Below are 24,782 nucleotides of genomic sequence, written 5' to 3'. Positions count from 1 at the left end.
GCTTCCCAATATTTAATTGAAGGAAATTTCTGCTCATCCAGTACCAGATGAAAAGAAAACTAAAATGTAAGGGGGTGAATTTCCCATTTGCACAGCCATAGCACAATTTCTCAAGCACCAGCAATGATGTTCAGAAGAAAGATAAATAAAATCATGAATAAACCCTTCAATTTTTATTGGTATTAACTGCATTAAAGTCTGATCCTGAAACTTTGCGACTAACATTTATAATAATCCTTAAATACACTTCCTTTTAAATATATCACCTTTGACAATTAAGCAAAGATAGCCTTACCCTCTGAGCCTTGGCAAGTTCTTCCTTCAGTCTTTCATAGCCTTTCTCCCTTACTTCCAGTACAAATGGACTTCTCAAATGAGACAGACTATCTGTACTTTGTCCCAAGGGATCCTCTGCATCTTCTTGCACTTCATTTGCTAGCACACCTTGTAAAAACTCCACCTCTGCACGATGGTTGCCAATATCACTTGCATGCTGTTTTGGTGAGCCATGTACTGCTCCAGAGGTGGCATATGACATGGAGAATTGATTGCTGGAATTATTAATACCATTATAAAAAGATGACAAACACCTATTTAAAAAATATGAAGAACTAACTGACTTCAGCCTATTCAGTCTGAAGTGCAAAATTGAATTAAAGGGATAAATTGCATAGTGGAATTAGCAATGGATTGCTGCAGCATAGCTATGATGGACCCAATGGTCTCTTTCAGTGTTGTAAACGTCTACAGTCTGTATGTGCAACATAATCACAATTGCATCTAGAAGCAAAATTTGAGCAAAATTTCAGAACCCCTTAAACCAAGGACACATTTTTAGCATTTGACAGCCACACAAAACAAATTTCAAGTATCAAGTAAGCAAACTTAACACAGTTAAGATGATCTAAGCAGATACGAAAGACATCATTGAAAGAATTTTCTGCACGTGAAAACCAATGCAGAAAGTCAATGCGCCTGAACTTTTGGAAACAGCATGAACAGCATTTACGGCTCACAATTATAGTAGTAATGAATCTCAAGTCTCCTCCATACGTAAAGGCATGTCACTTCTTCAGCAAAGTCATTTTTTTTAAAAACCAAATTTCTCTCCTTTTCTACTGAAGGTATTGACATTTACTAGGTTATAGATCCACAAGTGCCCTCTGGTATCTCATCCAAGTGTCCTTTTTAATGGGTGTGCTTGCAGTTAGTGTCAAAGTTATATTTACCATAGGGGACACCATAGCTAAATCTAACCTAGTTCTCACCCGCTGTGCATAGAAGTGATTTCTGATGGATAGCAATTCAGTGGGAAACCTGCTGACATTTCTCCTCTTTAAGCCAAGGATGCTACAAGTCAACTAGCATTTTATGTCCACCCTATGGAATCATACCTGGGACCTTCCACCTTAGTTGCACTTTTACTTTACTAAATTTAGTAAAACTCATCAAAAATTATTCAATTAAGATACTACCCTTTTACTACTGGCCCAGAATAACATTATAATTTGAAGGTTAATGTAGTACATTAAAACTAATCAGACACCTGCCAAAAAGGAAATAGCCAAAATAAAAGCTATATTCTCAAGATACCAATTCTGAAGGAGAACCCATTTATTACTCTTAAACCTATGCTTTCTCAACAAGTTAAGAAAATCACAGGTTAAAAAAAAGCTCAGCAGCATAGCAAAAGCTAATAATCAAACCTAGAAGTTATACAAACCTAACATTTCTTGATTCCCCACTGCTGAGGTGTTGAGAGGATGGATAAATTGGCTGTGTCGGAAGGTCTACAGCAATCAGTGTACTGGCTTGTACTGGGGTTGAGTTCACCAATGAAAGAGGGTGATAAGCAAGTCCTGATGCAGCAGTTTCTGTAGTCTCTAGCTGAGCCAGTTCAAAGTAATCTGGAGAGGAAGGCGAAGCTAAGTTCACTTCATGGAAGCCTTCAAGAGTGTTGCTTGCCATAGCAGTAGGTTCATTATATAAAGCCCTATGCATATAAAAAAGTTAAATTTAGAAAGGAAAGTCTGGGAGAAATTAGACACCTGATAAAATCCAATTAATTTCAATGTGGTCTTCAAGCTCTTAATGCCTGACTCGCATGAATCAAACACCAAAAAATTTATTTTGAAGTAGGAGATTGAATTAGCAAAGCTATTCCAAGAAAAATAGGAATATAACTGATAACAGAAATTCAAATTATGCAGACCATTCAAAGTGGCCATGATAGAAGAAAGTACAATCATATAGACATCATCCTGACATCATGGTATATTAAAAAAGGGAATGCTGCCTTATTTCCCTGATTGACAACTGAGCTGGTTCCTACGGATACAAAACTCAAGAAGAATGCATTTTCCCTATCACACTAGTACTTCTAACATAAAGACCATTGTTCTTTCTTCAGGTAGTTACTAATCTCAGCAGCTGACAGGGGTTCCTCTTCAAATTTAATTTACATTTATTTTTTACATTCACTCCATTAGTGAATTACAAAGGGTAATACCTCTCAAGGTATTCAAGAACTAACCCACAAGTTTGTCATACTACCCTTATATTCATTGATATCACATTATAAAGTATAATGATATGAGGGGGAGGTGCAGTCCTACTGTTACACAGTGCATAGTGCAACAAAAACAAATTTTGAATCTGTGACATGGAACCTGCAGGAATACTAGATTAAAATTTTAACAACCTATTTTCAAACTAATTTTCTTCGCTCCAGAAGAAATTGACCTCTCACTATTAAGATTCCAAAGCACTGGTCACCTTCCAGGACATCACATCGTAGCTAACTATTAGTCAGAATACTGTGTTCATATAATAAAAATACAGATCAATGTTTTAGCAAATATTATCATTCAAATTGTTATTTATATCATATTTTGATGCTTAGACCCAATTTACTTAATACAGGAGAAACAACAACGGTTTTGTTAGAGATAACCTAGCAAACAACCAAGATCACCAGTAGAACCAAAACACCCCAGTAAGGAGTCATGCCAGGTTCTCCCAAACTTCTGATACCGCATGATACAAAAAACAGCTGTAGTTGCTAGCATTTAGGTCAGCTGTTCTAAATTTGGCTGAAAACACTGTCTGTACAAGCCAGAAATTAATTTTGTGCACTGATGGCTTGTACGGGCCTTGCTCTGACATCAGGGAGGTCCTTGTCAAATTCACCAAGGTTGTAAATGCATGTTGTACAGCAACTGAATCACACAAAAGCATTAATTAAGTATTTTCTTTTCTCTTCCATCCATCTCAAACACAGTTTTAATAAAATCTCTAATAGTCATTAACAGCACTTATATTTCCTTATAATTGCAGCTTTGAAACTATTAGTAAGTTTTACATGTGACTTTTGCTATCAAAATTTAATTTATAAGTGAGGTATGACCTAAACGCAACATGACTCCAACAAGAATTTCATTTTCATGGCTTAACCATTTAAAAACACATAGGGTTTCACTAGTTTTATCAGCACAATCTGGGCAAAATTGGTTGAAATAGTGTGAAAGAAAGACTGGACAATTTTAAACGCAAGTTACTTCAAACGTGAATCGCGTTTCCAGGATTAACACTGCTTTAAAAATCATTTTCCGAATGTCAATCAGCCACAGGTCAAAATATAAAGATGGCGCATTTCCAAGTGCCGAGTGTTCAAGAAAGGTCTTCAAATTGACCTTATTTTCTTAAGTGCATGCATTAGTGGGCACATTTTAAAAGATTTTACATATTAAATATTTGATTGATTCAAACTGACTAGTGTTTATTGCAACTAGTAAATAGTTCGGTATTGTTTATCATAAGTGATTTAAAATCAGGTTACTCACAGTAAGGCACTAGACACTTATTGAAAATGCTTTTTTTTGTAGCAATGTAACCGCATCAGGGTAACACTTAAATAGATGATTTTTTAAATGCAAATAAATAACGATTACATTCTATTACATAGTCCATTCCTCTGGCTCATGGGAAATTACAAGTTTTTGATTATACAAACACATTTTAATAGAGACTTGAACTTTAATCTAACCAGTGCAATTTTAAGCACAAGTTCCACCCAAGTGGTACCAAATATGCCTACAATTTTAGATTGTCCTGGCGAATTTGCTTTAAGGAAGATCATTGAGCCTAAAGTATCATTAGGTGGTCACTTACTATAAATATTTGGGTTCCAGGAGACTTATATATTTAAATTTAATGAAAGCCTGTATAACATCCCCTCCAGCAGTGTGATGAGAAGGCACTTTATATATGCATACACTATTGCCCAATCATTAACATCTAAAACCACAAGTCTTGTCACATACCATTACTTACAAATACTTATCTTGACATTCTTCAAGGTCTTCTAGAGCTGAATCCTAATTTTGTCTCCAGAGTGATCAATGTATGAAAGAACTCTAGTCAGTAAAGTGGAGACAAAAAAAAATCATTAAAATACAAGTGGATAGTACAATTGGGAATTTTTCTGCAAGGTAGATTGAAGATGGGCCAATTGGTCCTCTTCATTTCTAATCATACAGTTGGGTCAGTAAATGATCACAGTATTACAAGAACAAGAGAGTTAAATTACCTAAAATAAAGATCAGCATAAAGCTGACAAAATCTAAGGGCTGAATTTTATGGTTCCCAGCAGATTTGCAGGCAGGTGGACCCATCAAATTCCCCAGGTGGCATTCCTCCCACCCAACCTGTCCACAATTTATTCCGGGTGGGCTAGGCCTAGGGTGCTCCCTCACTCCAATTGAACCCCTCAAGTGGCCAATTTTGAGGCGGGATGGAGGAGTTCAGGGGTAGGGTGGAAGCCCAGCTCAGGCCTCTGGCTGGAAGGAGGTGGGAGAGACCTCCCTCAAGGGCCGCTTTTCCACAGGGGTGTCACCCCACCCCCAAGTCTACCATCATCCCTACCCCCAACCAACCTCAGTGCTCCCTTCGTCCCCTTGAGCCTTTCCACCAAGACCCTCGCTCTCCTCTCCAGGCCTGACCTCCCTTCCTGCCCCGAGACATCTCTGCACTTAACTGACGATACGACTTGGTTCTGAACACGGACTTAGAATCTGGGGATTGCTTGTAGCCTCACTCCTGCCCACTACTGCTGCTGGGACTACAGCAATGCCAGCCAATTCTGAGGTGGGACTTCAGCCTGAGTGAGGGGTGAAGTCCCGTCTCCAACTAATTAATACTCCATGGAGCATTAAATGGCTGCAAGGCTGCCACGGTCAGCTGGAATGGTGCTCCCCACCAACTCTTAAGAACATAGGAGTAGGCCATTCAGCCCGTCAAACCTGCTCCACCACTCAATACAATCATGGCAGATCACCCACTTCAATGCCTCCCCCCCCCCCCCCCCACACACTATCCCCATATCCCTTTATGTCATTGGTGTTAAGAAATCTGTCAATCTCTGCTTTAAACATACTCAATCACTGAGCTCCACAGCCCTCTCGGGTAGAGAATTCCAAAGATTCACAACCTTCTGAGTAAAAAAATTTCTCATCTCAGCCCTAATGGCTTCCTCCTGGTTTTAAAATTGTCTCAAAACAAAAACAGAAATACCTGGAAAAACTCAGCAGGTCTGGCAGCATCGGCGGAGAAGAACAAAGTTGACGTTTCGAGTCCTCATGACCCTTCAACAAAACTAAGTAAAAATGGAGAGGGGTGAAATATAAGCTGGTTTAAGGTGGGGGGGGTGGTTGTAGGGACAAGCAAGCAGTGATAGGAGCAGATAACACCCCTCTCCTATTTTTACTTAGTTCTGTTGAAGGGTCATGAGGACTCGAAACATCAACTTTGTTCTTCTCCGCCGATGCTGCCAGACCTGCTGAGTTTTTCCAGGTATTTCTGTTTTTGTTTTGGATTTCCAGCATCCGCAGTTTTTTGTTTTTATCTCTGTGTTTAAAATTGTCTCCACTGGTTCTGGACTCCCCAGCAAGGGAAAACATCTTACCCTGTCTATCCCTTTAACAATTTTGTAGGTTTCATTGAGCTTACCTCTCATTTTTCAAAATTCTAGAGAATACAGGCCCTGTTTCCCCAATCTCTTTTCATAGGACAGTCCTGCCATCCCAGTAGCAAGTCTGGTGAACCTTCATTGCACTTCCTCTATGCAAATAATGTCCCTCCTAAGGAAGGGGAACAAAACTGCACACAGTACACCAGGTACTGTCTAACCAAGCCTCAATGCAATTGAAGCAAGGCTTTGCTACACCTGTACTCAAATCCTCTTACGATAAAGGCTAACATACCACTAGTCTTCCTAATTGTTTGCTGCACCTGCATGCTAGCTTTCAGTGACTTACTGACAAGGACACCCAGGTCCCTTTTTACACCTACGCTTTCTAATCCCTCACCATTTAAGAAATATTCTGCACATCTGTTCCTCCTACCAAAGTGGATAACCTCACATTTTTCCCACATTAAATCCCATCTGCCATGCCCTCGATCACTCAATAAGCCTGTCCAAATCCCTTTGCAGTTGCTTCGCATCTTTCTCACAACACACATTCCCACCTAGCTTTATGTCATCCACAAACTTGGAAACATTACATTTGGTCCCAACCTCCAAATCATTGATATATGTTGTGAACGGCTGGGGCCCAAGTACTGATCCTTGTGATACCCCACTAGGCACAGCCAACGTGAGGATGATCCATTTATTCCTACTCTGTTTTCTGCCTGTTAACCAATCCTTAATCCATGCCAGTATATTACCTCCTATCCCACATGCTTTAGTTTTGCTAACCAGCCTTCTGTATCAAAAGCCTTCTGAAAATCCAAGTATACCACGTCCACCACTTTTATCAGTTCTATTAGTAACATCCTCAAAAAATTCCAACAGGGTTGTCAAACATGATTTCCCATTCATTACTCCATGTTGATTACGTCCAATCAGATCATTATTATCTTAATGCCCATTTATCACATTCTTTAATGACAAATTCCAGCATTTTCCCTACTACTAATATAAGGCTAACAGGTCTGTAATTCCCCGTTTTCTCTCTCCCTCCCTTCTTAAATAGAGGGGTAACATTTGCTACCTTCCAATCTGCAGGAACCGTTCCAGAATCTGTAGAAGTTTGGAAGATGATCACCAAAGCATCCATTATCTCCATAGCTACCTCTTCCAACACTCTGGGATGTAGAAAATCAGATCCTGGAGACATATCAACCTTCAGTCCCATTAATTTCTCCAATACAGCCTTGCCTTCTTATTAATACTAATTTCCTTCAATTCTCCCTAGTCCTTTGGATCGCTAATTCTGAGAGATTTCTTGCATCTTCCTTTATAAAGACAGACACAAAGTAATCATTTAGCTTCTCAATCATTTCTCTATTTCCAATTATAAATTCTCCTGACTCGGCCTGTAATGGACCCACATTTGTCTTAGCTAAACGTTTCCTTTATACAGAACCGATAGAAGCTTTTACAGCCCGTTTTAATGTTTTTTTGCTAGTTTACATTCATATTCTATTCCCCCTTTCAGTTTCTTTGTTGTATTCTAAAATTTTCCCAATCCTCAGCTTTATTACTATTTCTGGCAACTTTATAGGCCTTTTCTTTTAATCTTATACAATCCTTAACTTCCTTTGTTAGCCACAGTTGACTGACTTTTCTTTTTGGATTATTGTGCCTTGAAGGAATATATAATTGCTGCAAACTATGTCATAATTCTTTAAAGACTATCCACTGCGTGTGTACCATCATACCTTTTAATGCATTTTCCCAATCCACCTAGCCAATTTGCCCCTCATACCCTGTCATAATTTCCTTCATTCAAATTTAACACCCTGGCTTCAGGTTGAATGTCACTTTCAAACAGAATATGTAAAATTCTACCATATTATGGTCACTCATCCCTAAAGGTTCATTTACATTTTTCATTACATAATACTAGATCTAAAATAGCCTGTTCTCTAGTCAGTGCCTCAACATACTGTTCCAGAAAAACATTCCTAACACTTTTTTTTATTCATTCACGGGATGTGGGTTTCACTGGCTGGGCCAGCATTTATTGTTCATCCCTAGTTGCCCTTGAGAAGGTGGTGGTGACTTTCTTGAACCACTGTAATCCATGTAGTGTAGGTACACACATATTGCTCATAGGAAGGGAGTTCCAGGATTTTGACCCAGTGACAGTAAAGGAACGGCGATTTATTTCCAAGTCAGTTTGGTGAAGGACTTGGAGGGGAACTGTTCCCATGGTGGTGTTCCCATGTGACTGCTGCCCTTATCCTTCTAGATGGTGGTGGTTGTGGGTTTGGAAGGTGCTGTCTAAGGTGAATTCCTGCACTGCATCTTATAGATTCTATCCTCCTCTATCGGTTTCTTGGTCCTCCTTTGCTGCATACTCCCAATTCTCAGCTTTACTATTATTTCTGGCAACTTTATCGGCCGTTTTTTCTCCAGAAATTCATCCTCCATGGGATTAGCGCTCATTAGATTTATCAATCTATATGCAGATTGATGGCACCCAAGAGTACTGTATTATCCATGCCACGTGCTTCTTTAATCTCCTGATTAATACCATGGCCCACACTACTACTACTATTTGGTGGCCTACAAACAACTCCTACCAATGTTTGCTGCCACTTGCTGTTTCTTAGCTCCACCCAAACAGATTGCACATTTTGTTCTTCCGATCTGAGATCTTCCCTTACTAATGTACTGATCCCATCCCTTAGTATCAGTGCAAACCACCTCCTTTTTCTTTTTGCCTGTCCTTCCTAAATGTTGAATATCCTTGAATATTCAGTTCTCAGTCTTGTTTATCCTGTAGCCATGTTTCCATAATGGCAATTAGATCATATCCATTCACCTCTTTGTGCCTTTAAATCATCTACCTTGTTGCAAATTCTGCGTGTATTCAGTTGAGTTCCCTTAACTTTGTTTTTTTGGCATTATTCCACATTCTAAGCTAGTTGAAGCTCACCTTCGTTTTGCCTGCCACTTTTCCATTTCCTGTTGCCAGCTTTACATCCTTCCAATCTGAGCTAATCCTCAGGTTCCCGTGCCCCTAACAAGCTAGTTTAAACCCTCCCCAACAGCACTAGCAAATCTCCCTACGAGGATATTAGTCTCAGTCTTGTTAAGGTGTAACCTATCCATCTTGTACAAGTCCCACCTGCCCCAGAAGTTACCCAATGTCTCAGGAATCTCCTACACCAATTCTCCAGCCACATGCTCAATCCTCCTATTCCTATGCTCACGAGCACTTGGCATTGGGAGTAATCCTGCGATTACTACTTTTGAGGTCCTGATTTTAATTTCCTTCCTAAATCCAAAAAATCCACTTTCAAGACCTCATCCCTCTTCCTACCTATGTCATTGGTACCGATGTGGACCACGACCGCTGCTGTTCACCATCCTGCAGCCGCTCTTTGGGTTGAAAAACACCATCACCCAAAAAATCCTGCCCTAAAATGATGACTGCAGTCAAAATAATGCTTCATACATGTGCTTATACTTTTTTTTAAAAGAAACCAGGTGGAATTAAAATAATTCAAGATACTCGAAGGCAGATTTGATATTAACATTTGTCAAGCTTGGCTGTTTGCTAACATCACTCTAGGACCCGGTTTGTGGATTTGACATTATAGAGCTATTTTTCCCCCTCTGAATATCTTATTAGTAAATGTTCAACTTTCTGCATCAAATTCAAGAGAGAGAATAGAAAATTTATCATCTGCCTTATTGGATTGAACTCCATTGGAATGCTGGTTCTGCATTTACCAACACTGGAGCCAAAACTGCAAATACCCAAAAGTAACTTATTTATGACTTGTAACAAGAAAAACAATGAGCTTGGTCCCTGTTGTAGCTAATGAGCTGCTCTGGCTACCATGGCTATTTATAGCACAGAGAACATGACCTATATCCTACAATTCCCCATTACATGTCCTTCAATAAAACATGATCCCTTTAGAAATGCAATTTTGAACATGTTTTACAATGGTTTGACAACAAAGCTAGGTTGATTTTACGTGGAAGTGAAAACAGACTCATTTTTAAAAAACTATTAAAATAGTTTTCCCCAAACATTCAGCTGTTTTGTTTGTTGCTGTAATAGCAACAGGAATCATACATAATAAATCATAGAATTTCAGGTACGCAAGAGCTACCCAGCAACAGCTGATAGAGAGCTATAATGCAAAAATTGCTTTTAAAAAATTGTAAATGAAACAGGTTACAAAGTAAACTGTCCATAGCCAACTACTAATATTGCAATCAGAATAGCCATTTGAAGCTAAATAAAATTTATAAAGAAAATCAACAATTCTGCAAGGATTTTCTCTTATAAACATTACTGCTCCAACAGTGGCTTAAGTGAACTGGCCAACAAGATGGAATGAACAGCACTATTCTTTCATACAGAGCAAGCAACTTGATCCAGACAATAATTCCATCCAGTCAGAATGGGTCAATTGCAGCACCCTAGCTTCTAAGTCAGAAGCACTCTAGAACTTCAACACATAATGTATAGCTTGACAGTACAATGCAGTATGAAGGGACTGGTGCATTTAACTGGAGACATGAAACTAAGGCCTATCTGTTCAGGTTAAAAATCTAATTCCACCATTCAGGAGTGAGCAGGAAGCTCTCCTGATATTTCAACCAACATTCCTTCCTCAAATAACACCAAAAAGCAGTTAACCAGTCATTTATCTCACTGTTTGTGGAGATTGTGCAGTGCACAAAATCACTGTTTTGGTTTGTCTTCATAACAGGTATTTCACTCTAGAACGTTATACATGGCGAAGTGCTTTGAAATGCACAATAAAGCTTTATAAATTTATAAAGCCTTGTTTTCTCAAATGGATAATCTGGGTTTCTCGACCACGGGAGGCAATTCACAATCAAACTTAGCCCTGTGGGTAATAATGAAAGCTGTAGCAGCAAGTTGCATGATCAAGTCTGTTGGACATGTCCACATTTAAAACTGACAACTACCTTTGTTATCCTTCATTACACAAGACCGACAACAGCCTGGTGCTTTTGAGTAACCACTTTTGACAGGTCCAAGTCACAACTAAGAATAAAGGTAGTAAGTCTATATTTAACATAAAATGTCTGTTATCCCTCAGTGGACTTTCCCACTTTCCCCAGAGAAAAATTGTGTATGCAACAGCTGGAGCTTCTAAAATGGAAAGATAACAACAAGATTCCATTTTACATTTCAACCACAAAATAGCATATTATACTTTGCACTACTGTTGGTACTCATCACAGTCAAATGTCCCCAAAAAAGAGACAAACTGTCAAGTGTGCAATGAAAACTCCTAACTCAGACACTTACAGGAAAGCATGAAAGTGTTATTAGGTTAATTCTATAAACCAGCATCTGAAGATAAAAATACAAAAAAATTCAAAAAAAAGGCTGAGAGTGCCAAATTTGCATGTGATTTTGTGATGCACACAAACATCAGTAGATCCAGCTACTTGAAATTTAAAGTAGCATACACTAACCATCATATATGTAAATACAATAGACATAGAATGTATGATCTAGGTTTTGGTGCAAGTACAAAAACACATGGAAATCAATTAGCTAACACAATATCTATCCTCTACATAAGATGGTCAAATCTACCCATGATTTAAAATACGGCACTACATCAGCAACAACTGTCATTTATATAGAAAAAAGGGCCCAAGCTGCTTAAGGAATGATAAGCCACCAAAGTCATCCCCACTATATAATGAGGGATTTTAGTGAGTGTCCTAAGTTACATTTACAATCGAAAACTAATAGGCAAGTGATCACTGCTCCAAAATTCTGATACAAGTAGTTGTGCAAAGATACCTTTGAAGTTGGAACCCATAATAGAGGTATTTGATTAATCGAGAGCTCCAAAGAGAAGAAATCTGAAGAGCTATAGAAAACACAGTAACTACCACAATCTTCAAGGCAACACTATTCAGCAGCAGTGTTATAGGGAAGGGTTTGGCATAAATGCTTTCCCATTTCAGAAATAAAAGGTGAATCAGCAGTGGAAGAGCGCCTCAGTGGCATGTAGCAGCAGGCAAGTCCAATCTTTGGGGTTTGTAAAATGACGCATGATTTTTTAAAAAATAATTCAATACACTGAATTAATCTAAAATTCATTCAAATAAAAAAAATCATTAGCCTCTCATTAAACAGAGCTAGATTTTCAATTTTTCAATCATGAGAACCAACCAAAATACACAGTCTCACCTTTTCTGGCTGAAAATAATGGCGATTTTTTGATGCAACCAATGGATGCACGCTCATTTAAAAGAAAGGTGACAGCCAGTCCAACTCAGTTTCTCTGGGAATTTTATATTGCTGTCTATACCGGTTTTTAAAGCTCACTTTCAAGCCAACTATATAGGCCACTATAACCTAGTGCCACGGAAGAATAATTCCTGAATCCAGACCAGACAATATTTTAGAAATCTCTAAATATTGGTGCTGTTGGTAAGGTTGTCATTCATCGCACAGTTCTAATTGCTCTGTACAACTCAGTGGCATGCTAGGCCATTTCAGATGGCAATTAAGAGTTATTGTGGGAACACATAGGCCAGAGTGGGTAAAGATAGCAGATGTATTCCTAAAATGAAGTGAATCGGTTGGCTATTTACAACAATCCAAAAGTTTCATTGCCACTTCTACTGGTACCAACTTTTTAATTTCCAGATTTCTTTTCAATTCAATTCTAAATTCTCAAACCGTTACAGTACAATTTGAACTCTCATTCTCTGGATTTGTAGTTCAGTCCTTCAGATTACTTCCAAGCACCATAACTATTGTCCCTTGGTTTGCAAACTGACAGTTAATTTTATAAGATCAGTGAGCAAAGATTCTTGGAATAGACCCGCAAGTCATGTTATGACCACAGCCGAGGTTAACTGCTGCGCAAACCAAATCCCAGAGGGAAACTTGGCTTATGGACCATACTCTTTGTTTTTGTATGATGAAAACGAGGTGACATACTGATCTCAGCAGCAAGAAGTCTAGTAACACTTTTGGGATTTTATCAAAAGTAAAAGTTTTATTGACAAAATAAAGAAAACCTAAGCACACAAGATTACAGTTGCAGAGTTAAAAATTAGTTTTACAACACATTCCCCCAAAAGGCTCAAAACTTGGTTAGACCCACAAGTAAACACCTTCCAGGCAACACTCTCTTATAGATGTTTAACTATAAAAATCCAGTAACATTATCCAAGACAAACTGCTGTTGCTTTCACAGAGGCATTCCACACCACCCCTTAAACTCTCTTCCACTCTGCCATGGAAATCCAACACTTTAGAACAGACTGCTGTTGCAGCCCAAGACTTTTCTGGCTTGACTAGATAGCTGATTCAAACTGCATCCTCTCCCAGCCCAAAGTCACAGCTCAGCAGCTATATCTCAGCTGACTCCAGCTCCACAACTAGAGCAACCCCAAAATATATTTTACCCCTTTCATCTCTGGTTCCATTGTTCTCATAGCTCTTTGAAACTCAAATCCTTCCAAATATAAAATCTTCCGCATCTCCATTTTGTCTTTGCTTTCGGGTTAATAATATATTTATGTTTACCTATGGAGCTCCTGCTGTCGGAGATCAATCACACCGAGGCATCATTTCGCACGTAGAAACCCCATTTATTACTTGTGCACAAGGGAGACAATACAATGAGAGCTACTGTACAGTCTCGTAGCAGAATACACGCAGACTTGTTAAAAGCATTTTTACAGCCAATCAGTAAGTTTTGCAACAAACCTATCCGTTTATTTGCATAAGTTAACTGACCAATCCATGTTCCAGTAAATTTCCATTTCCCTCACAACAGATGTTTGGTTACACAGTTGCTTATCACAACCCTGATTACATTCGGCCTGAGAAAGAACAAAATGGAATGTCTCAGGGCTCATCCTACCACTGTGGTCAGACAGGATTGTATTCTTCTCAAGGTTGTAGTATTTTCCTCTTAGGCCTAGGCGTACAATCAACGTCTCATTAACCCTTCCAGCACTAAATAGGCTCCCTGTTGCCTAGGCCACCTTTTGTCCTAAAAGGACAATCCACCGCCCTTACCCAAGTTCTGTGTATCCTAGCCGCCGGGCTTCATTCTCAGTGGGGTCCTGATTCCTGAGGAGAGGGAGGGAATAGATAGCTGGCTTGCCACCAGGACACTGGAAGTTCTGTAGTCGGCAGACAGAGCAGATGCAACAGAGGACGAGCTGGATAACAACAAACAAAACAATGAATAGGACAAGACCTATGACAAGGTATTTGAGGAGGGTTTTAAAAAAGGTCCCCAAACCACCCGCCGATATTAGGGAGCCACCCCCACCAGTCAAAGGGTGGGAAAATGAGTACAAATCCAACATTTAGTTTGATTGCCTTGCGAGGCAACGGCCTGCATTCATTGAACCGCAGAATTGGTAGTCCATGTCCCCGCAAGGGCCGTGCAGGACAGGATCCAGATCAGAGTCCACGCTCTGACGGCTCAGTCAAGGTTCCTGAACTGAAAAAGCCTCAAGCTTTTTTTAAAATTCATTAATTCACGGGATATGGGCGTCACTGGCTCGGCCAGCATTTATTGCCCATCACTAATTGTCTTTGGGGTGAATGGTATGAGTTGCCTTCCTTAACCGCTGCAGTCCATATGGTGTAGTTACACCAACAGTGCTGTTAGGGGGTTCCCAGGTTTTGACCCAGCAGCAGTGAAAGAATGGCAATATATTTCCAAGTCGGAATGGTGTGTGTCTTGGAGGGGAGTTTGCAGGTGGTGGTGCTCCGATGCATCTGCTGCCCTGGTCCTTCTAGGTAGTAGAAGTTGCGGGCTTGGAAGGTGGTGTCAAAGCTACCTTGGTGAGTTGCTGCAATGCATCTTGCAAATGGTTCACACCACTGCCGCTGCGCGTCACTGTTGGAGAAAGTGAAAGCTGAAGGTGGTGGGTGGGTGTCAATCAGGCAGGCTGTTTTATCCTGGATGGTATCAAGCTTGTGTTGTTGCAGCTGCACTCTCCAGTCAAATAGAGAGTATTCCATCACACTCTTGACTTGTGCCATGTCGATGGTGGACAAGCTTTGGGGAGTCAGGAGGTCTGTTACTCGCTGCAGAATTCCCAACTCTTGTAGCCACAGTATTTATATGGCTGGTCCAGTTCAGTTTCTGATGAATGCTAACCCCCAATGTTAGTAGGGGAATTCAGCAATGGTAATGCCCTTGAATGGCATGGGAAGTTGGTTAGGTTTTCTCTTGTTGGAGATGGTCATTACCTAGCACTTGTGTGACGTGAATGTTACTTGTCTCTTATCAGCCCAAGCCCGAATGTTGTTCAGGTCATGCTGCATAAGGACACGGACTGCTCCAGTATCTGTGAATGGTGCTGAAAACTGTGCAATCATCAGCAAACATCCCCACCTCTGACCCGATGATGGACGGAAGGTCATTGATGAAGCAGCTGAACATGGTTGGGCTTAGAATACTACCCTGAGGAACACCTGCTGCAATGTCCTGGGGCTGAGATGAGCAACGTCCAACAACCACAACCATCTTCCTTTGTGCTAGGCATAACTCCAACCAGTGGAGAGTTTTCCCCTCGATTCCCATTGACTTCAACTTTACTAGGGCTCCTTGGTGCCACACTCCATCAAATGCTGCCTTGATGTCAAGGGCAGTCACTCTCACCTCACCTCTGGAGTTCAGTCGTTTTGTCCATATTTGGACGAAGGGTGCAATGAGGTCAGGAGTTAATAGGCCCTGGCAGAACCCAAACTGAGCGTCAGTGAGCAAGTTATTGCTAAGTAAGTGCCACTTGATAGCACTGTCAATGGTCCCTTCCATCACCTCACTGATGATTGACAGACTGATGGGGGGGGGTGGGGGGGGGGGGTTAAATCAGCCAGGTTGGGTTTGTCTTGCTTTTTGTGGACAGGGCCCACCTGGGCAATTCTCCACAATGTCTGGTAGATGCCAGTGTCATAGCTATACTGGAACAGCATGGCTAGGGGTGAGGCTAGCTCGGGGGCATAAGTCTTCAGTACTATTGCCGGAATGCTGTAAAGGCCCGTAGTTTTTGCAATATTCAGTGTCTTTAGCCATTTCATTCATGTGGAGTGAATCAAATTGCCTGAAAGACTGGCATTTGATGCTGGGGACCTCAGGATGAGGCCAAGATAGATCAGCACTTCTGAAGAAGGTTGCAAACGCTTTAGCCTTGTCTTTTGCACTGGTGCTCGGCTCCTCTTTCACTGAGGAAGGGGATATTTATGGAGCCTTCTCCTCCAGTTAGTTGTTTGATTGTCCACCACCATTCACAATTGGATGTGGCAGGACTGCAGAGCTTAGATCTGATCAATTGGCTGTGGGATCGCTTAGCTCTGTCTCTTGCATGCTGCCTCCACTGTTTGGCATGCTAATAGCCCTGTGTTGTGGCTTCACCAGATTGACACCTCATTTTTAGGTATGCTTGGTGCTGCTCCTGACATGCCCTCCTACACTCTTCATTGAAACCAGGGTCCTTCCCTTGGCTAATCAACAATGGTAGAGTGGGGGATATGCCAGGCCATGAGGTTACAGATTGTGGTTGTATACAATTCTGCTGCTGCTGATGGCTCACAGTACCTCATGGATGCCCAGTTTTGAGTTATTAGATCTGTTTGAAATCTATTCCATTTAGCATGGTGGTAGTGCCACAACACAAAATGGAGGGAACCCCCAGTGTGAAGAAGGAACTCCATTGCCACAAGGACTGTGCAGTGGTCACTCCTACTAATACTGTCATGGGCAGATACAACTGAGAAGGTAGACTGGTGAGGACAAGGTCAAGTAGGTTTTTCCCTCTGGTTGATCCCCTCACCGTGTGCCGCAGTCCCAGTCAAGCAGCTAAGTTCTTTAGAACTCAGCCAGCTCAGTCAGCAGTGGTGCTACCAAACTACACTTGGTGATAGTCATTGAAATCGCCCACCCACAGTACATTCTGTACCCTTACCACCTTCGGTGCTCCTTCCAACTGGTGTTCAACATGGAGGAGAAGTACTGATTCATCAGCTGGGACGTGGTGGGGTGGTAGGCGGTAATCTGCAGGAGGTTTCTTTGCGGATGTTTGACTTGATGCCATGAGACTTCATGGGGTACGGAGTCAATGTTGAGGACACCCAGGGCAACTCCTGACTGTATATTACTGTGCCGCTACCTCTAGTGGTCTGTCCTACCAGTGGACAGGACATACCCACGGATGATGATGGTGGTGCCTAGGACATTGTCTGTAAGGTATAATTCAGTGAGTATGACTATGTCAGGCTGTTGCTTGACTAGTCTGTGGGACAGCTCTCCAAATTTTGGCACAAGCCCCCAGATGTCAGTAAGGTCATTGCAAGGTCGACAGGGCTGGGTTTACTATTGTCATTTCCTGTTGCTGATGCTTTTAGACTTCATAGTGGTTTGATACAACTGAATTTGCTAGGCCATTTCAGAAAGCATTTAAGAGTCAACAACATTGCTATGGGTCTGGAGTCACATGTAGGTCAGGCCAGGTAAGGACAACAGATTTCCATCTCTAAAGGATATCAGTGAACCAGATGGGTTCTTACAACAATTGACAACATTTCATGGTCACCATTACTGAGCCTAGTTCCAGATTTATTAATTGAATTCAAATTCCACCAGCTGCCGTGGTGGGATTTAAACCCATGTCCCCACAACATTAGCCTGGGCCTATGGATTGCTAGGCCAGTGACATTGCCACCACACTACTTACTCCTCCAGTTCTGCCCAGAAAGTCAAACTTTAGCTTTTCATTATAAGCCCTGCTTATGAATTCCTACAGTTCTTGCATCTTGTAGACTTCCCCCTCCCCAACTCAATTCATTATCTAGATTATAAATTAAAAAGTTAAAAGATGCCAAGTCACTGTCAGACACTGGGGGACGGGAGCACTGGATCCGCAGTGTGGATATCGGAAGCCATAACAGCAAATTTCAATGTATTCATGCAGATTACAGCCCCCAGCTGAACCCAATTATTTTAAAAAGTACATATGCAGCAATCATTCCACTTAAAGGCCTGCTTGATGAAGATTTTGTAAGTGAACTAAAATTCCTACAAGTATTTTCTTTGACATCAACTGCATATTAAGCTGTTAAATTAACCCTTTAGTGGAAATTCCACATTTTACAATACTTAGGTCATATGCTATAGCAGAGGTTCTCAACCTTTCTGCTTTTGATTAATTATGCAATTACAAAAAGCAAACGTTGCTTGACCTTTTATTGCATGCTTGGTAACAACGTCTCTGAGTTTCAAAGATTCCTTGGACAGTGCTAGTGCACACTGTGGTTGCGATACATCTTCACTTCCAACACAATATCACCTCTGAGAATTTTGTGGTTTTGAAGTTGGTGTTTGAATTAAAAGTTATCCATATCTGGTATCCATGGTGTGCATTTACAATGATTTTTCCTGTTCTTTATAAATTAATCTTGCTCCTACTGAAATACCTCTATTACATCTTATCAACACATCGCACAGCTCCTTCGTAGGACTGGGAATTGATGCAACACAGGTTTACCATAATCTATCAATGCGTCCCCTTTAATGGAAGGGGAAAAGCAAAGTACTGCAATAATACTCCTACTGGAAAACAAATTACTTAACATCTACAGGAGAGGAGGTAACCTTTGCCTAAACATTGGTGGATCCCTTCAAACCTTCAAGGTTTCCTAGATAGTCGCAGATCCCTGTTTGAGAACCCCGGTGCTATAAGATTTTGACTAATGCAGCATCCTAAAAAGCAGCAGCCTTACAATTGAATTGTCTGTAAAAACTGCACAGCAACAGAAGTATTTTATTTCACAGTGAATTGATTATATTTAGGTACGATCACTGGACTGGTAATCCAGAGGCCCAGGTTAATAATGCTCTGGGAACACTGGCTCAAAACCCACCACAGCGGCTGGTAAACTTTAAATTCAATTAATAAATCTAGAAAATAAAGCATAGTCTCAGTAATGGTGACCATGACAACTGTCATTGATTGTTGTGAAAACCCATCTGTTTCACTAGTGTCCTTTAGGGAAGGAAATCTGACGGACAACTGCCATCCTTACCTGGTCTGTCCTACATATAACTCCAGACCTACAATGTGGCTGAATATCACCTGCCCTCCAAAATGGCCAAGCAAGCCAGTGCAAGGGCAATTAGGGATAGGCAACAAATGCTGGCCTTGCCATTAACACTCACATTGCATAAAAGAAGTAACCCACTTAAAAATAAGTACATACACAGCTTTGTTGGAAATCAGTATGGAAAGGAAAATGTGCTCCTTAATTGTTCAGATTTCCAAGCGTGGTGTTGACGTACAGGCCAAGAGGTTCCAAGGTTCAATCTCTCAATTGTACAGTGTAATGGAATCTCAGCTGCAGCATAATTGACGACACACCCAACTGCAATAAAGTAAGAAAGAATTTGCACTGATATAGTAGCTTTCTCGGCCTTAGTAAGTGCCAAAATGCTTTGTAGCCATTTCTTTTGAGTAATAGCTACTAAATAGAGCAACAGTGACATCAGCTGAGGGTAAGATTAGGTTTGATTGTTAGGCAATTTGTATGACACTCATTACTTAGTTTAAACAAGGAATAACCACTTGAGCAAGGTAGTCAAGAGCTGCCAACACCCGTGAAGCCATTCACCAGCATAAGTTACCACAGGGAAGTGAAAAAAAAAGTGTTTACATTAGTTCAATTTAGTCACAATTACAAGAGCTGAAAGTACAATGTTGCAAATGAACTAAACATGTTGTACTATTCATTAAGATAAAAGCAAAAAAACTGTGGATGCTGGAAATCCAAAACAAAAACACCTGGAAAACCTCAGCAGGTCTGACAGCATCTGCGTAGAGGAACACAGTTAACATTTCGAGTCCATGAGACTCTTCAACAGAACTAAGGAAAAATAGAAAAGAGGTGAAATATAAGCTGGTTGAAGGGGGGGTGGTACAGGTAGAGCTGGATAGAGGGCCAGTGATAGGTGGAGATAACCAAAAGATGTCATAGACAAAAGGACAAAGGTGTTGAAGCTGGTGAGCTCCCAATGCAGTTTCCTCTACATTGGAGAGACCAAACGCAGACTGGGTGACCGCTTTGTGGAACACCTTCGGTCTGTCTGCAAGCATGACCCAGACCTCCCTGTCGCTTGCCATTTCAACACTCCACCCTGCTCTCATGCCCACATGTCTGTCCTTGGCCTGCTGCATTGTTCCAGTGAAGCTCAACGCAAACTGGAGGAACAGCACCTCATCTTCCGACTAGGCACTTTACAGCCTTCCAGACTGAATATTGAGTTCTACAATTTTAGATCATGAACTCTCTCCTCCATCCCCCAAACCCTTTCCAATCCCCCTTTTTTCCAATAATTTATATAGATTTTTCTTTTCCCACCTATTTCCATTATTTTTAAATGTATTTCCATCCATTGTTTTATCTCTGCCTTTTAGCCTATTTCGATCCCTTCCCCCCACCCCACCCCCACTAGGGCTATCTGTACCTTTATTATCACATTCCTTAGATAATATCACCAGTTTCAACACCTCTTTGTCTTTTTGTCTATGACATCTTTTGGTTATCTCCACCTATCACTGGCCCTCTATTCAGCTCTACCTGTCCCACCCCCCCACCCTTAAACCAGCTTATATTTCACAAATAAAAACAAAAAACTACTGCGGATGCTGGAAATCCAAAACAAAAACAGAATTACCTGGAAAAACTCAGCAGGTCTGGCAGCATCGGCGGAGAAAAAAAGAGTTGATGTTTCGAGTCCTCATGATCCTTCAAGGTTCTGTTGAAGGGTCATGAGGACTCGAAACGTCAACTCTTTTCTTCTCCGTCAATGCTGCCAGACCTGCTGAGTTTTTCCAGGTAATTCTGTTTTTGTTTCAGCTTATATTTCACCTCTTTTCTATTCTTCCTTAGTTCTGTTGAAGAGTCATACGGACTCGAAATGTTAACTGTGTTCCTCTCCGCAGATGCTGTCAGACCTGCTGAGTTTTTCCAGGTATTTTTGTTTTTGTTTCATACTATTCATGTTCGATACATTATCCTACTAGATAGTTTGGTACTGAGCAGTGTCAAAAACACTGTATACACACAAAGAAAGTAATGAGGTGTTCAGGCGGCCACGGGCTACAAAATTGACCTTGAGCAATAAAGTAATTTGAATAATATGATTACAATACCCCATTCAAATTCTGAAAAAGCTATTATAGATGGGCTTAGCTATTTTTGCTAAAGTACTCATTCAAAGCTGCAATCTAATTTAAGGATTCAGAATACTAAAACTTAACACTCGTGATCTCCCAAACTCCTTGATTAGGTACTTGTATATCGACTCATTGCAGATATTAAAACCTTTACTTTGCTCAATACCCACTGAATACGTCATTCCATTAATGTATTCATTCACACACACAATATATCAGCTTTCAAAGCAAGTTATTTCAGTATTTTATGGTATATTTCTTGTGCTTACTTACAAACCATTCAGGATACAAGAAATCAGCACAGCATTAAGTGGCTTCAAATGTCTGTATTTTTCAAGAAAGAGCATGTTTAATATCCTCTACCTACCTTCATAAATAGCTGTTATGAAACTGTTATGGCTGGATTTCAAGGGCCTGACTTACACAAAATCGTGTTTCAGCCCCGCTCCGGAAAAGGACCAGAAGTATAAATTAAGTGCATCTCTGACTGCATTGGCACCTACCTTAGGAAGGCCTCTCCCAGAAGGCAAATTGTTGCTCGCACATATGCATTATATCTGCCTTTTTTATAATGGTTTTATGAAAAGCCACAGAACATAGGACTTAGGGGCAGGGGTAGGCCATTCAGCCCTTCGAGCCTATTCCGTCACTCACTAAGATCATGGCTGATCTGGTCGCAAGCAATAGACCCCCAACTTCATGGAAGGTCCAAACTGGGATGAAGAAATTGTAAATGTAACTTTATGGTTGTTCTCTCATTACCACCTAATAGCATAAGCTAGGCAAATTTCACATAACAGGGATTGGTTCACATCATCAAAACACTTGAAAAGGAAGTCATTCTTTCACATTGCAAGAGATACTGCTATGCATGTTATTTCAAAATTGATCATTCAACTTGAGCATGCATTATTGCTAATTTAAATGTGTTTCAATAACAGCACCTTCAGCAGACCCAATAATTATAATATTGGTGTCATTCAAGGAAACCAGCTTAAATCTTAGTCTCATATTTCACACCTACACTTCCTCAGTATTGAACAGTCAAGTAAGTGCGTAGAGAGGTGTGTCAAGTTCCATTTTCCATTCAACTGCACCAACTGGAAGGGCAACTAACTGAAAACAATGTCAGCATCTATGAAAAAGTTGAATGGGCCATCAGATCCTAACTACAAATACTTTGGACTATGAAGAAAGTGGGGAGGCTGGTGAGAGGAAAGAGAAGTGAAGTGAAGAGAAAAAGAAATAGCACTCTCTCAGGACCAACATACTTGCCATATACTGTGATTTTTAACAACTACAGAAGCCACGCTCAGGAAATATAAAAGATTACAACCAACTTGAAACAGTGCAATCAGTCACTCTGTCCAAAGCAAACTTTTTTGCGTCTCATCAACACTATGTTCTGTGCTACCTGAACTTTCACTCTTTTTCCTCCTAAGCTCTAATGCACCATTCAACATGCAATTCCTCAAAGCTCAGCAATTTTGATGGTATCATAAACAAGAGCCTAATGTAAACATTGAAACTCAGCAGTGGCCCCTTCCATCGCCCCAAAAAAAGTACACACATTCAACTGCAAGAAGAAGTTATTCTTCTAAAAAAACATACTAGTAACAGCAAATGGATTAAATAATGGGATGACTGCATTTTATATATTATAATAACCTATGAGAAGTAACAATTTACATAGCATATCTCTTGTCACATGAAAAACTACTTTGTTTGCAGCTTTATATTACAAACTGACCTGACACATAGACCCATGCACATCTCTCTCTGAATGCAATACATGAAACAACTGTTGCAACAGAAATTTGTTTTGGGAGACAAATCCATTTTTTAAAAAAAACAAATCTGGCCTCACCATTTCCAATTTACACTTTACTAAGAAAGATTAGACTTGGCTGTGTTCAATAAGCTGGCTTGAATAATTATGAGGAATAAAGAAATACTAGCAGTAAATGATGCTAAGGAATGTGTATGTATTGAACACTAATTGGTAATAATATACGACAACTGGCTCATAAAACTGCAGTAGTATTTTCTACGTAAGACTACAAATGGAATCTTTGGTCACTTTTTTCTCTTAAATTCACACGCATAATTCTGAACCATGAGCATTGTGACAATAAGCATAATATACCAACTGATATCCCAGGTTTCTCACAGGAAGTCTTCATGTTAGCTGGGGTCAGAGCGTGGGTATAATTGGACCAAGGTGTGCAAGACATAATTCAATCCAGATTTTAAAAGTTATACATTCTTTCCTTACTTCTATATAATAGTCTGATATGATATTATTTATAATTAAAAAGAAAAATTTACAACAATTGGGAATCAGAAAAAGTTTTGCAGTCCAGGATGATCTGGTAATAGTGCCTTTGGGACTGAAGGATGAGAGAACACGGCCAGGAGGCAGCAAGTGCAGCTGGGAGGAGGATGCTGGGGCCTGCACAGGAAGCTATAATCACAGCAGGTTCAATGAACATTTCTACCTTAACTTCACTGGGAAGCAATCTGTCAGCAGCTTTACTTCATGAAAGAGACTACCAACAAGTTATGTCACCTACTGCAGTAAAAGCTAGAGCCTTGAATAGGGATATGGAGTGCACAGCTTATGTCTGCAAGGCCCTTAGCTTTAATGCAACAGGCTCCTTTCAAGCCAGAGCAGGTGACTGTGACATCTCCCAGGTTGCTGTTCATTGTAACAAAGAAGTCACTGAGGCTCATGACACAAGGAGAAACACTAACAATTCTTTCCTTACGGACGCAGGGAAGCAGGGTCAGGCTCCTCCAGTTTGCCAGGTACCCACATTGCCTTGTGTTTGCCCTATCACCGTCCTGATATCTTTAACGAGTAGAAAAGGATTCCACTCCCTTACACAAAAAACAGAAAATGTTGGAAAAACTCAGCAGGTCTGACAGCATCTGTGGAGAGAGAAACAGAGTTAACGTTTTGAGTCCGTATGACTCTTCTTCAGAGCTACGAGTCATACGGACATGAAACGTTATCTCTGTTTCTCTCTCCACAGATGCTGTCAGGCCTGCTGAGTTTTTCCAGCATTTTCGGATTTTGTTTCAGATTTCCAGCATCCGCAGTATTTTACTTTTATCTTCTACTCCCTTAACATCAGCTTGTTTGTGAAAGGCAGTACCTCGTGCAGGTGTGTAGCCAATGTATAGTGCAGGTAGTGCTGGCTGCACTCTTGATAACAAGCGGCTAGTAGCAATTTTATTTCTATCCATGGGACCACATGAATGGGCAGTCCCAGAGTACAATCAAATTTCTATCTCCTACCGCTTCCCTATTTGCTTTGATTTACTCTTTAATCTTATAAACCTTTTTCCTGGTCCCTTATAATTACAAAAAGATATTGTTTTGCAGGAAACAGAGCAATTTAAAAGCTAATTCTGCAGAGTAAAAAATTAACACCGACAATAGCGATTAATGATATTAATCTCAAAACATCAAAGCTCATCAATTCTTACCACTAAACCCACTTTTTAAACTAATATTTCCAAATCATTATTTGTGCCTGCTTTCAACATGTTA

General features: G+C 40.4%; 1 protein-coding gene across 11 annotated transcripts in view; it reads right to left on the bottom strand.

Annotated features, from left to right (window-relative positions):
• rab3ip (RAB3A interacting protein (rabin3)) overlaps positions 1–24,782 on the bottom strand; it is a 95,518-nt gene that overhangs the window by 49,563 nt on the left and 21,173 nt on the right. For 6 of the 11 annotated variants that reach the window (XM_078567882.1, XM_078567874.1, XM_078567871.1 and 3 more), the window contains 3 exons: positions 4,333–4,415; positions 1,724–1,993; positions 296–551 (listed from right to left, as the gene is read on the bottom strand). In XM_078567882.1, coding sequence (XP_078424008.1) covers positions 296–551; positions 1,724–1,968 — 501 coding nt within the window. In that variant the 5' untranslated portion in view covers positions 1,969–1,993; positions 4,333–4,415. Of the gene's footprint in view, positions 1–295; positions 552–1,723; positions 1,994–4,332; positions 4,416–19,253; positions 19,416–24,782 lie in introns of all 11 variants that reach the window. The other 5 variants (XM_078567873.1, XM_078567872.1, XM_078567878.1 and 2 more) reach the window with 1 other exon arrangement.

Source organism: Cetorhinus maximus, chromosome 22 (assembly GCF_964194155.1).
Source record: "Cetorhinus maximus chromosome 22, sCetMax3.hap1.1, whole genome shotgun sequence".
Classification (NCBI taxonomy): Eukaryota; Metazoa; Chordata; class Chondrichthyes; order Lamniformes; family Cetorhinidae; genus Cetorhinus; species Cetorhinus maximus.
This window is presented reverse-complemented; position numbering and strand designations above follow the sequence as displayed.